General features: G+C 42.5%; 1 protein-coding gene across 1 annotated transcript in view; it reads left to right on the top strand.

Moving 5' to 3' along the window:
* The window catches only part of LOC124544789 (dehydrogenase/reductase SDR family member 11-like), a 67,678-nt gene that overhangs the window by 42,545 nt on the left and 11,477 nt on the right, over positions 1 to 13,656 (top strand). The window contains exon 3 of the mRNA XM_047123470.1: positions 8,229 to 8,358. Coding sequence (XP_046979426.1) covers positions 8,229 to 8,358 — 130 coding nt within the window. The remainder of the gene's footprint in view (positions 1 to 8,228; positions 8,359 to 13,656) is intronic.

Genomic DNA, 13,656 nt, shown 5'->3' on the forward strand with positions numbered 1-13,656 from the left:
GAGCGAGGGCGTATAGTGGGCATGCGGGAGGCCGGGTGGACGTACCGCCGAATTGCTCAACACGTGGGGCGTGAGGTCTCCACAGTACATCGATGTTGTCGCCAGTGGTCGGCGGAAGGTGCACGTGCCCGTCGACCTGGGACCGGACCGCAGCGACGCACGGATGCACGCCAAGACCGTAGGATCCTACGCAGTGCCGTAGGGGACCGCACCGCCACCTCCCAGCAAATTAGGGACACTGTTGCTCCTGGGGTATCGGCGAGGACCATTCGCAACCGTCTCCATGAAGCTGGGCTACGGTCCCGCACACCGTTAGGCCGTCTTCCGCTCACGCCCCAACATCGTGCAGCCCGCCTCCAGTGGTGTCGCGACAGGCGTGAATGGAGGGACGAATGGAGACGTGTCGTCTTCAGCGATGAGAGTCGCTTCTGCCTTGGTGCCAATGATGGTCGTATGCGTGTTTGGCGCCGTGCAGGTGAGCGCCACAATCAGGACTGCATACGACCGAGGCACACAGGGCCAACACCCGGCATCATGGTGTGGGGAGCGATCTCCTACACTGGCCGTACACCACTGGTGATCGTCGAGGGGACACTGAATAGTGCACGGTACATCCAAACCGTCATCGAACCCATCGTTCTACCATTCCTAGACCGGCAAGGGAACTTGCTGTTCCAACAGGACAATGCACGTCCGCATGTATCCCGTGCCACCCAACGTGCTCTAGAAGGTGTAAGTCAACTACCCTGGCCAGCAAGATCTCCGGATCTGTCCCCCATTGAGCATGTTTGGGACTGGATGAAGCGTCGTCTCACGCGGTCTGCACGTCCAGCACGAACGCTGGTCCAACTGAGGCGCCAGGTGGAAATGGCATGGCAAGCCGTTCCACAGGACTACATCCAGCATCTCTACGATCGTCTCCATGGGAGAATAGCAGTCTGCATTGCTGCGAAAGGTGGATATACACTGTACTAGTGCCGACATTGTGCATGCTCTGTTGCCTGTGTCTATGTGCCTGTGGTTCTGTCAGTGTGATCGTGTGATGTATCTGACCCCAGGAATGTGTCAATAAAGTTTCCCCTTCCTGGGACAATGAATTCGCGGTGTTCTTATTTCAATTTCCAGGAGTGTATATAGAAAATAACGGCGGTGGTGCCACATTTCTCTGGGACACTCATTGTCGAGGTCAACGTATTGGATTCTACAACTTTTAAGAAGTCTTTAAGCCACATATCTGAGAACTTAAGTTATGCTCGTACCTATTTTAAGTCTACAGTGGGTCATAACCTCAAATGACTTTCAGAAATTTGCCTGTTGCCCTTCGCCCATGGGTCGTAGAATATTATGTGAGGAAAATGGCAAGCTAAGTTTCGCACCGGCGATATTTCATAAAACTGTAGTGATCAGTGGACAGATTTTCCGTCCCAATTGAATTCATATTCGCTCTCCTGGCCATTTTCAGTTTATTAAAAAGTAGCTCCTCAATGAGGCCTGCGTGGTCTGAATGGACCCCGCTTGCCAACGATGCTCGTCGGACCCGGACGGTCACCCATCAGAACGCTAGCCAAGCCCGACGGCGCTCAACTTCGGAGTTACTACTGCGGGGTAATGGGTGAGGCCTACTGTTAATAAGAGGTGTCGTTGGTCTGGAGAAGCAGAAGACGGTATTGGTTTCCGTATGTCCTAGTCAAAGTTTAAACCACGGGCGGATTAGCACCGCAAAACTGTCCGAATTTCATTTGTGACCACGGTGCCATAGCAAGCACTTCGAACCAACCCTGCTAGTGAACGCCTGCGCCCACAGATTCGGCACAGTGGCTACAATGCAAGTATCAAGTATTCTCAGAACCCAGCAACAATCAGCCCCTGCCACTTATTGTTGTTTTATTGTAAAATTTTCCTAGTACCCTTTGTGTTTACTTAAATATTGAACTGCAGTGACGGAGGATTAATTTAGAAAGGTAAAAAATCGCCTATTCTCAATGTGTGTTTCCCTAAATGCTAACATCTTCGGCAGTTCACATTTGCTTTGGAGTGGTTTCTGGAAATAAATTCTAAAAAACGGCGACCATTTCTATCTCCTTCCCCATCCTCGTGCAACTGAGCTTGGGTTCATGATTGAGAACGAGGCTTGTATACGATATTAAATTTTGCAGCATTCCTTTCATTCCTGAATAACCGTATTTACGTCAGCAGTCCATTTTATTGAGTATTCTGCGTAGATACAAGAAAGGACGTATCCAATCTGATACTGCAATCGTGTATTTATGATGGATATTCAGTTTGTGAGGAAACGTATTGAGAAACTAGTAAAGAAAACAGATGGAGTGAAAATTCTGTCGCCTATTCGGCCGTATCCAGCAAAGCTGAGCGTAGGAAATATTGACATCAAACAACCGACTGTTAGACATCCTTCACAGCTCACCTGAATTGTCTGTAGGTTTTACCATTTGTGTCGCCTTGAACTGAATCACACTGCTAAAGATTTGACAGCGCTGCAGACTGTATTAATTTTTAATCAGAAGTGGAAATACTTTCCCTCATTTGAGGTACATGTATGCAAGGAGGATTCTCTGCATGCTGCAACAAGTGTTGCGTTTTGGGTTAAAAATTGGAGAAACTAACCACTTTACACATCTGAAAGTAAAATGGACTGCTGACGTAAATAGGGTTATTCAGGAATGAAAGGAATGCTGCAAAATTTAATATCGTATACAAGGCTCCTTCTCAATCATGAACCCAAGCTCAGTTGCACGAGGATGGGGAAGGAGATAGAAATGGTCGCCGTTTGTTAAAATTTATTTCCAGAAACCACTCCAAAGCAAATGTGAACTGCCAAAGATGTTAGCGTTTAGGGAAACCCACATTGAGAATAGGCGATTTTTTACCTTTCTAAATTAATCCTCCGTCACCGCAGTTCAATATTTAAGTAAACACAAAGGGTACTAGGAAAATTTTACAATAAAACAATAAGTGGCAGGGGCTGATTGTTGCTGTGTTCTGAGAATACTTGATACTTGCATTGTAGCCACTGTGCCGAATCTGTGGGCGCAGGCGTTCACTAGCAGGGTTGGTTCGAAGTGCTTGCTGTGGCACCGTGGTCACAAATGAAATTCGGACAGTTTTGCGGGGCTACTCCACCCGTGGTTTAAACTTGGACTAGGGCATACGGAAACAAAGTTTCGATAAGGTAACATTGACGATTGTGCAGAAATCGTGTTAGAGAGATGAGTTTAATAGGAACTTTTTCACGTAAACGTTCTCTAACCATCTGTAGGTATATTATTAACGACATGACTTCTTAGGGCTTAGCTTAAGACTTCGTGTCCATCTTGATAGCGAACAAACATAAACATACAATGTAGGCTTTCACGGCCGGCGTTGTCTTCAGGTGAAACTTCCGGGCTGAGAGGCCATGGTCGATGTATAAAATTCTGTTCATCGACCACGGCCTCTCAGCCCGGAAGTTTCAATTGAAAACGTGGTCATGATACCTGATAAGGCGGCGGCGGCGGCGGCAGCAGTAGTAGTGATTTTAGAAGCTGTGTTTGGATGCAACTAGACGCCAACAACGTACAGATAATAGTTAAAAGAATGAAGCATGAACGAAGTGTCACTTATACGTCAGAAAGGCAATGGACAAAATACTACAGAACTCCAGAGAGCAGTTGTTTCCATGACTGCTGCAGCCCATATAAGACTCGTTGATAGCAGTTTGTCGTAGGTCGCTGACTACGGTGCCATTTAGTGTCCTAAGACAGTCATTATTTCCGAAGTAGCTATCGAGCCCAGCATTTCAGCCGATCAACGTTCATAGTGAATTTAGGCGGGAACCCGAACAAACAGCAATTTAGAGCTCACAACAATAATAAAAGCAGGGCAAGTAGTCGCAGCAGATGCAAGAACAAAACGAGGCAATTAAGAAAGCATAAAGACGCTTTGTTTAGGTGGAATTGTTAATCAGTTAGCAGCAATAAAGTTTGTAGATTTACATTTGCGTTCACAAAATAAACTTGCAATCTTATCGGCTGTAGCAGTTAACAGACTGCGCCTGACCAGCACTATCAGAAAGATAACCAGATAATTTATAGACTGAGTGAGCTGACTTCGAATAATGAGCTAGAATGCTAACGGCTAATTGCTAACACAAGTCAACATATGTTGCCCAACCATTTATGTTAAAAGCATGTGATAGGTTATCAAAGTATCAACATGTAGCTACATGACTTGCCTAAGCTTTACATAGTTAAGAGTAATGCCAATTACACACAAAAATGTCCCGAACCAAGTGCCCCAACTGTAAACTCAGAAAGCTAGAAACTCTCATTAGGAATCACAATACTTGCGGCATCCCAAAGTTCTAGTAAAGTTTTCATTCCTTTCGAAATCCGCGAGCGACAAACCAGCATATGTAACCAACAAACCACTAACCTCGATCAAAATGGCCCCGCTGTATAAAATGACTGACACTGTGTGTGTGTGTGTGTGTGTGTGGGTGTGTGGGTGGGTGTGTGGGTGGGTGTGTGGGTGTGTGTGTGGGTGTGTGTGTGGGTGTGTGGGTGGGTGTGTGGGTGGGTGTGTGGGTGTGGGTGGGTGTGTGGGTGTGGGTGGGTGGGTGGGTGTGGGGGTGTGTGTGTGGGTGTGTGTGGGGGTGTGGGTGTGTGTGTGGGTGTGTGTGTGGGTGTGGGTGTGTGTGTGTGTGTGTGTGTGTGTGGGTGTGTGTGTGTGTGGGTGTGTGTGTGTGTGGGTGTGTGTGTGTGTGTGTGTGTGTGTGTGTGGGTGTGTGTGTGTGTGTGTGTGGGTGTGTGTGTGGGTGTGTGTGTGTGTGGGTGTGTGTGTGTGTGGGTGTGTGTGTGTGGGTGTGTGTGTGGGTGTGGGTGGGGGTGTGGGTGTGTGGGGGTGTGGGTGTGTGTGGGGGTGTGGGTGTGGGGGTGTGGGTGTGTGTGGGGGTGTGGGTGTGGGGGTGTGGGTGTGTGTGGGGGTGTGGGTGTGTGGGTGTGGGTGTCAATTTCATTATCACTGAAACCCTCATCAGATCGTTACATGAAAAACTCAAAACTAACATTTGGATGAGCTATTTGACTGCGTATTCGAATAAGAACTTACAAGTGATAAAGAATCTGGCTTGTGCGACGGAATTGCTGGATTAGAGTACATGACATGTTGTGGTATGTCAATGTCTCTGTTTTGGTCTGAAGTTTTTCACTCACCTCTATAGATGACAGCCTTTTTCTAAGTGGTTTTCAGCAATTTGCAGCAGCAGCAGTGACTGAAGATGGTTACTAAGAATGAATTTAATAAAAAGTTTGCTTGTGTCCCGTTAACTACTAAATAACTTGTAAGAAGGGATTTCCTAAATTGTCTATTTAAAAGCTTCAGAAATCACCATCACCAATAATTTGACAAGTATTAAAAATGGCGAAATACCTGCCAATGACCTTGTAAGTATTTATAATGGCTGAGTGCCAGATTAATAAATTATTTCAATTTCAAAGTTACATAAACATTTAATAACCACAGCAAATTTATCAATAAGATGTGGTGAATAATTATTTGGAGGAGGCTTTTTTAACCGACAAACAAAACATGGGATTATTGCAAACTCGGCCTAAAAATCACGAGCCTAACTCTGCAATTGAGCTTTACGCTATGCTAGGGAATTTTACCTTGAATTCGACTTAAAGCGTAGTTAAGTCATCTAAATCTCTTGGCCATATAAAAAAAAAATCAGGCCTTGAGTGTTGTAAGATCTGCCATCACCGATGTGAGGGCAGTGTGACACCTCTTCTGCCTCAGAGTTCTCGACCAACACTAATGAAATTTTACTCTGGCAAGACAGACCTCGTCTTAAAACACTGGTTGGAATCGCGCTCCCATGTTTCGCCCTCAGATTGTTACTACTGATATCTGAGAGCTTATATATACACGTATATATGTCGTGTTCAGAGATACGACAGGAACGATGATAAAAATAAATGCCGTGTGACTAGGGCCTCCCGTCGGGTAGACTGTTGCCGGGTGCAAGTATTTCGATTTGACGCCACTGCGGCAACTTGTGCGTCGATGGGGATAAACGATGATGATTAGGACAACACAACACCCAGTCCCTGACCGAAGAAAATATCCGACCCAGACGGGAATCTAACCCTGGCCCGTTAGGATTGACATTGTTGCGCTGACCAAGCTCCGGGTGCGGACAGAAACAATCATATGAAGCAAAAAAGTGTAGTAACGTACTCTAAAATACGTATCTGAAGAACTCTGAGCATTTAAGTAGAAGAGATGTTTCACATTATGGAATATGTTGTCATAGCTCTTACAGTACGCAGTTTAGTGCCCATGTTCACCAGACAGTTTTGTTTATAAAGACGATTCCTTCTACATGCTTGAGTAAGACCTCGTTCTGTTAGACAACACGTCAATCACGGTTTAGACTTTGTTCTATGTAACATGACATTTGAATCATCCTGTATTTTTTGTATCCACAACGGCAATGGGGACATTTTCGTAATTTCGCCTAAAGACAGATTTTAGGCTATACACAGTGGAGAACAACCTGGTCAGGTCAGAGCTGGATTGGTGGCCGTCTAGCCGAACAAAGTATTTCAGATTGAAAGAAAAAACTCTGCAATGCTCTGCTGTGGAGCTATGGCCATAAAGTGACAGCCAATCACCGAAGAGCGTGCGTGAGTGTATCAGGGCGATTTTCGGTGAGTAAGCTTAGTTCACACTTCTTGATCTAATGTACTTGACAGAATAATCTCTGTCCATTAGCACGAAGAAACCATGGCCTTTAGATGCCCACGGACACAGAGCCTGACGGAACTTGTGGTACGCACCTTGCCTTTTTTTTTCCTTTTTTCTTTCTTGCCCAGACTGCAGGAGAGCTTTGTTCTGCTTGTTTCATAGAGCTGATAAATTTTATAAGAGGAAGTCTGCTTGTTGTGGGAGCAAAATTGAAATGTTTCTCAAACCTCCACCAGATTTCAACCAGCGACTACACAATTACCGTACAATTAAGCTGTGCTTTCAGCTATCGACAAATGTCACTAACAAATGTTAATAGGGATTAGGTCTCATAGCAAGTGATTTTATCACGTGTTTTTTTTTTTAAATTTTTGGAACAGTCTTGCTGTTCCAGGAAACAGATTTCTGGGCAATGTCAGCTTTCAAATCCCCGAACAATTTCGTTTTACTTTTAGGTTTCTTATCTATTAACAAATAGAATTAAGTGGTATTTTTTAATAAAACATGTTATTTGTGAAGGCTCGTCAGAAATTTAATTAAGACGCGAGATACCGTTTTCAAGTTTAAGAAGTGTATACATAAACAATGCTGTTAAAGCTCTAGAAATCAAAGTATTTTCTATTGAAAATTTTGCATTTCTGTACCGAATGTTGTCAGTACTGGCGTTTCTATGTGATTAGTGATTAAAATTTGTCAAGATTACTAAAAATGTTTAGATACATAATTAACATTTCTACTTGTTCCTAAATGCTGAATTTCAATAAAGGTAGAAAACTGCAAGTAGTCAGTGGAGGCAGCAATTTCACGATCACAAGGCTTTCTTGCTAAACACTCCACTATGACAATGTTTACAATTTAAAATGTTTTAATATTCTTTGGAAATCTTAAAATGATATATGAAGTTTTTTGAGACTTCAAATCCTATAGGTATTAAGGAAGACAGTCCGAAAGATGCAGTTGTTACTAATACATGCACATTAGTTTTAGTGAACTGTAGTTCCTAAATACTGAGTTACTTGGAACTCTGTCGAGTGTTCATGACTTGGTGACAGATAAATTCATGGTGAATTATGTAAACTTAGAATTGGACCCCCCCCCCCCCCCCCCAATGTCTGCTGGGTCACAATGATTATTTTAGGGTGAGCTGTGAGTGGACAGTAAGTATATTTTAGGTAGTAGTAGAGCTTTGAATGAGTACAGAACTGTTCATTATCACGCAGGCCAGACGAACTGTAACACAACCAGATTTCAAACGCTTGTGGGATGAAGAAATTCATGTAGGAACTTACAAAAGCACTGCGTCGAATACTCATTTCCCATCACCCTTATCCTACCTAAGACGTAATTTTAGCCATTACAGAAGAATGTACAAGCCAAAACGATGGATGTAGTCGCTCCATAAAAAGTTAATTTAAATTATTAGCTCGATAATCTTTTCTGAGGATGTCACAAAATATTCAGCTCCATCTTGCACATCACAGGCGGACGTACCGAGACGTGGACACGCATGCTGGACGTGAACGTCCTGGGTCTCAGCGTCTGCACCAGGGAGGCTGTGCAAGACATGATCAGCAGGGGCGTCGACGATGGCTTCATCATCCACATCAACAGGTACATTCTAAATCTGCATCTCGCTCGTATCGCTTCACCATGTAGTGTGAAGATATTCCCCTCCAGTCATTGTTCCACTCGCGAATGGAGCATGCGAAGTAATGTAGGACATAAATGATATGGGAATTGAGTCCTCCATCGGTGGGTTTGTCGCGTCGGCGTTTGTCGCGTCGGCGTTTGTCGCGTCGGCGTTTGTCGCGTCGGCGTTTGTCGCGTCGGCGTTTGTCGCGTCGGCGTTTGTCGCGTCGGCGTTTGTCGCGTCGGCGTTTGTCGCGTCGGCGTTTGTCGCGTCGGCGTTTGTCGCGTCGGCGTTTGTCGCGTCGGCGTTTGTCGCGTCGGCGTTTGTCGCGTCGGCGTTTGTCGCGTCATGATTCTTTCTCTTAGGGATATTGTCTTTACTTACCACTTTTACTTACGTGCATAAGTAAATATGAGATGGGTTCTTGAAATGCCGCTGTTATTCGTGTGCGAACTTCAGTATTTGAACATGGTAACTAAAATATAGTTGACGTTAACTGAATTGAATGTAATTTTGTTATTTCAATTTATTGATTGCAAAGCAAGGCTCGAGAGAATTTAGATTGTTACCGTCGAGCGGCCAAGATAAAACTTACTGAACTCGTGGAATCTGTATAATTTAAAAAATGAACTTTAACGGAAATTATGTTGCAATTTAGAAAGGTTCTTACAACGAGGTCTCTCGCATTTACAGTTACTGTTAACACTTTGAAAAATAAATTAATACTTCGGCTCGTAATGGCTGACCAGAGGCTGCGCCGGAAGATGAGCTTGTCGCAGCACAAATTCCTGAAAAAAAAAAGCTTATTAAAAATATTAGCCGCTGCGATCATTTGAGGTGACAACTATTACAAGGAAATTAATTTTGTGATAACGATAGTTTATTTTGGCAGAATACCAGATAACTTACATAAAATATGTGTAACTGCTCAATGGCTGCCTTCCGTATCGCGAAACAGAACATTGTGTGTACCATAAAGTACGTCCTTCGTCCTCAGCCGCACAATCGCGTCTCTTTTCGATCCTTTTTTTATTTTCCCTAGACATCTTTCAAATAAAGGTCCTTTTTTAAATGATTGCTGCATATTAGTTGTTTCAAGAACATTAACTCTTTTATACTAATTATGTTCATAAAATACAAATAATTTTTGGTTCACCCTTAACAATATTGTTCACTTTTTACAACCGATAAAAATGTCAATATTTGTGATGCACTGCCACAGGTTCTTCAAATCTAAGACATGCAGCAATAGCATAGATACACAAACCCTGTAACACATTACATTTTCACTATGTGGTTTTTGAAAGTGTGTAACGCTGACAAACATAAGTTCACTTTTTAGTATTTGTTTATAACAGCCGCTCACACAGATGCAGATGTCTGCCGAGAAAAACGGCAACAGAAAAAACACAGAAAATATACCGCAAACAGCGAGAACAATTCTTAAGAACATGTTATAACGTACAATAAATGAGATAGAATGAAAGTATCCACAGAAAACTACATTCAAAATACTAACGATAAAAATGTAATAATGTGTTAGTGTTTGTATAACTATGCTATTCTAGTTTGGGGAATGAAGTACTCGTAAGTAAGCCGGCCGCGGTCGCCTAGCGGTTCTAGGCGCTTCAGTCCGGCACAACACGACTGCTACGGTCGCAGGTTCGAATCCTGCCTCGGGCATGGATGTGTGTGATGTCCTTAGATTAGTTAAGTTTAGGTAGTTCAAAGTTCTACGGGACAGATGACCTCAGCTGTTAAGTACCATAGTGCTCATAGCCATTTGGACCAACTCGTAAGTAAACAAGTTGTTTGCATCAAGGCGGACTAAAAATTCCAATATTGTTAATTTTCTTTGCAAACACGGACCAGATGGAAGAGTTCCAAGATAAAGTTACTAATGAAGCTCAGTTAGAGCACAGTGCTGTCTTGTACTGTAGCGGAAAACTTAATCTCCATGCATTTTTATTTTTTATTTCATCTTCACAGAATGATGTGGTTCTTATTAGTCTTTTGACAAGTTCGATGCGACTCGCCACGACATCCTATCTTGCACTAACCTCTATATCTGAGAGTAGCACTTGAAGCCAACTCACTCAGTTATCTGTTGCACTTTTGCGTGCGACGGGAGTCCTCTCACCCTGTCAAGTGCCCACAACTACTTTCGCCGAAGTCTGTCCTACCTGGTGTTCGCGTCACCTTTACAATTAGCCCACCGATCCGCTTTGACTTGCTGTCTGAAACTGCCAGCTCAGCCAAACGTGATTCTCAAGAAATATAACGACTAGAAGCACTTCATGTATTGGCAATAACTATCGGATAATATTTAATAAAAACAAAGGAATACGCTATTTTAAAATTAATTCGATCTACCTATCACTCTATGTAATTTGCATCTCAGATACCAATAATGTGCAAGTCGATGAATCTATCAGTTTCGCCGTCTTTCAACATGTTCATTTTTTATCCGATCAGCCCATTATTTTCAGCATCCTAGTGTAAAGGGCATATCAAGCGCACGGATCCTCTCCTTTTCCAGTTTTCCCACTGCCTCATGCGCTTCCATATGATGATTTTTCAGACGTACATTCTCAAATTTGTTCATATTAGGACCTATGTTTGATACAAATAATCTCCTGTTCGCGAGGAATGTCGTCTATGCCTGTGATAGTCTTGCTCCTTAAAGCCTCCTTCCTTCGTTAAGTGTTGAATTTTGCTTCTAAGTTCGTAGTCCTTCATTTGGTCCTCTGATTTTGCCCTAAAGTTAATTGCTAATATAATTTCTGATAGTCCTCAATAGTTCGGGATTCATCTGGTATACTCGCGATCCATATTATCAGGTAGACTGTGCGTTTCATTCCCCTGTACTGTAATTCTTCCTCTTTCATTGATGATAGCATAGTTATCGATGATTCTGATCGTTATCATTTCAGTATGAAGTTCAGTCTCACTTATAAATCTACTTATTACTATTGTCCTTCCTTCTTAAACGTATTACACCATAGGAGAGAACTGTAGCATTCTTGCCTAAGGTATTTATACTCAAACACTTCGCCCTTGATTTGTCCCTTATTTTTACCTCTTGGTCCTTGCACTTAGTGTGCATTACTGTCAGCCCTTATGATATACAAATAAACATTTTTTATGAAACTTTGACACCATTCAAGTTTTTGTATTATAGAACGCTTTTCCAAACGAACCACAACAAAGCGTCTTGATATTTTAAGCCTTGCCTCTCCTACACAGCGTAGTCAGAACTGCCACTCTCGTGCCCTTACTCTCATGAATCCAAACTGGAAGCCATCCAGTCATCGGTTATTATCTTCTCAGCAACTAAAATGTATGAACTGTCAAGCTGACTCTGTAATTCTGGACACATTTATCTGTTCTTGCTAATTTCGTGCTTGTGTGTGTGATAAGTCAGATGGTATGTATCTAGTCACATTGAATTTCCAAACAAATATGAATAACTGTTCACTTTCCGCCAACTGCCCTATTTGGTAGCAAGTTTTCCAAACTGTCAAACTCATCACTCTAATACTAAACTTGATGTCTCAAATTGACACGCGTTTCTTATATCTTGTCACCAAAAACGGTCCCCCATCCTCGTACATATTCCAAACGTACCAATTCGATGTATTCACTCTCCATTGCTTTTAAGTCGCCTTTCCCTTGCAGTCTCCGTGTTGACGCCCTCACGTTAACGTCCACTGAAGGCTGTGTTGACTCTGGTATGCTGAATCGGTCGTTCAGATGATCATTTGTTTCTGGTTTGCTTCACGATTTCTCCTCCAACTATGCAACTTCAGATTCACTGCACTTCGTAGAGTTTTCATTCCTGAGTGACTGATTTGTACTCCCTTTTTTTCGTTGATCTGTTGAAATATTTGCCTCCTTTGTACCTTGGTTTGTCTAACCTCTGTGATTGCTTTCTTGAGGGTGTAAAGTTCTCTCGAACTGCCTATTGTGGTATTCATTATCGTTTCAACAGCGTCAAAACCTAAAACTGATATTAAATACTTCAGTATCAAACTTCTTTCGACATTCTTTCTGGTGATTCTGTTGACCACGATTTACTTAGGGGCTTCTTTTTTGTTCTTCACTTGATCTGAAGTCAACTGCTTTTCCCCTGTTTATAGCGGGGACTGATCAGGACATAAACGTAATAGTCTAAGACGTCTAATCATTCATTCACATTTTCGCAAAAACTTAAGTTTCACAGAACAAATCTTGAAGAATCACTTTCGGATGTAAAGGATTTATTGCATTTTGGTTTAGTAACAGCGATAGGCAACGTTACAGAGGAAAGCGTGGTGGAAACAGGTCTACTTTCCCAATATACAACTTCAGATTTGTTTCACTCGTTTGTAAAGACACTTCAGGAGCCAGCTAGGTGTCAGTTTGTTCCATATTTATGACGTTATTCAGCAACTTACTTTCTCTGCACCGACTCTAACGAAATGAGCGGTGGAAAAGCAGCTGAAATGTGTTACGTTCCACTTAAAACGATTGAAAATAACAGCAGGTGTAATAGCCAGCCAGGTGCAATAAATGGTTTTCAAATAACCTTCACCATGATTTTGACTGATTTAAATCAGTCTTCCTCAGAAGGACAAAGTATTCAACCATTTTCAACTTGACGTCCAGATATGTAGAAACTGCCTTACACACCTTGTCAGGCAGGAACTTCAACATTTTGAACATGGCTGCACTAAAACAACGGTTACAGAACAGCAGGTGTAATAGAAAGGCAACGAGTTCGAATAGGTGGTTTCTGCTTGCCACGGTATCTAAGGCTGTTTCCAAATATATGGGCATAAAGTTGAAAATACTAAAACAAAGTGTCCTTCTGAGGAAGACGGGTTTAAATCAGTCGAAACCATGCTAAGCGTTATTTGAAAAAGACCATTTATTGCAACTGGTTGGTAGTCTATTAAACATGGTGTTCTGTAACCGTAGTTGTAGTGCAGCCATGTTCAAAAGACTGAAAATGAAGTGCCTCCATTGAAAGACGCCAGGACTCCAGACAAGAAAGGAGTCTCGGGGAGAAAAGCTTTTATTTCACAAACATGCTTGATGAATAGTTTATCGACCTCTGAGGCATAACATATATAATTCATCCTCCTCAAACCAAATCTGGGAAAATTAGCCTTTTCTGATGAAAATTTAAGAATTGTTTTAAAGTCCGAAATGGGTGAAATTATTTTGTTTCAATGTTTTGAGTAGCCTGCTCACATGTAAATACCTTCCAAATCTTTCCTATCATTATTTGTACTTCA

The sequence above is a fragment of the Schistocerca americana genome, chromosome 8 (assembly GCF_021461395.2).
Source record: "Schistocerca americana isolate TAMUIC-IGC-003095 chromosome 8, iqSchAmer2.1, whole genome shotgun sequence".
Taxonomy (NCBI): Eukaryota; Metazoa; Arthropoda; class Insecta; order Orthoptera; family Acrididae; genus Schistocerca; species Schistocerca americana.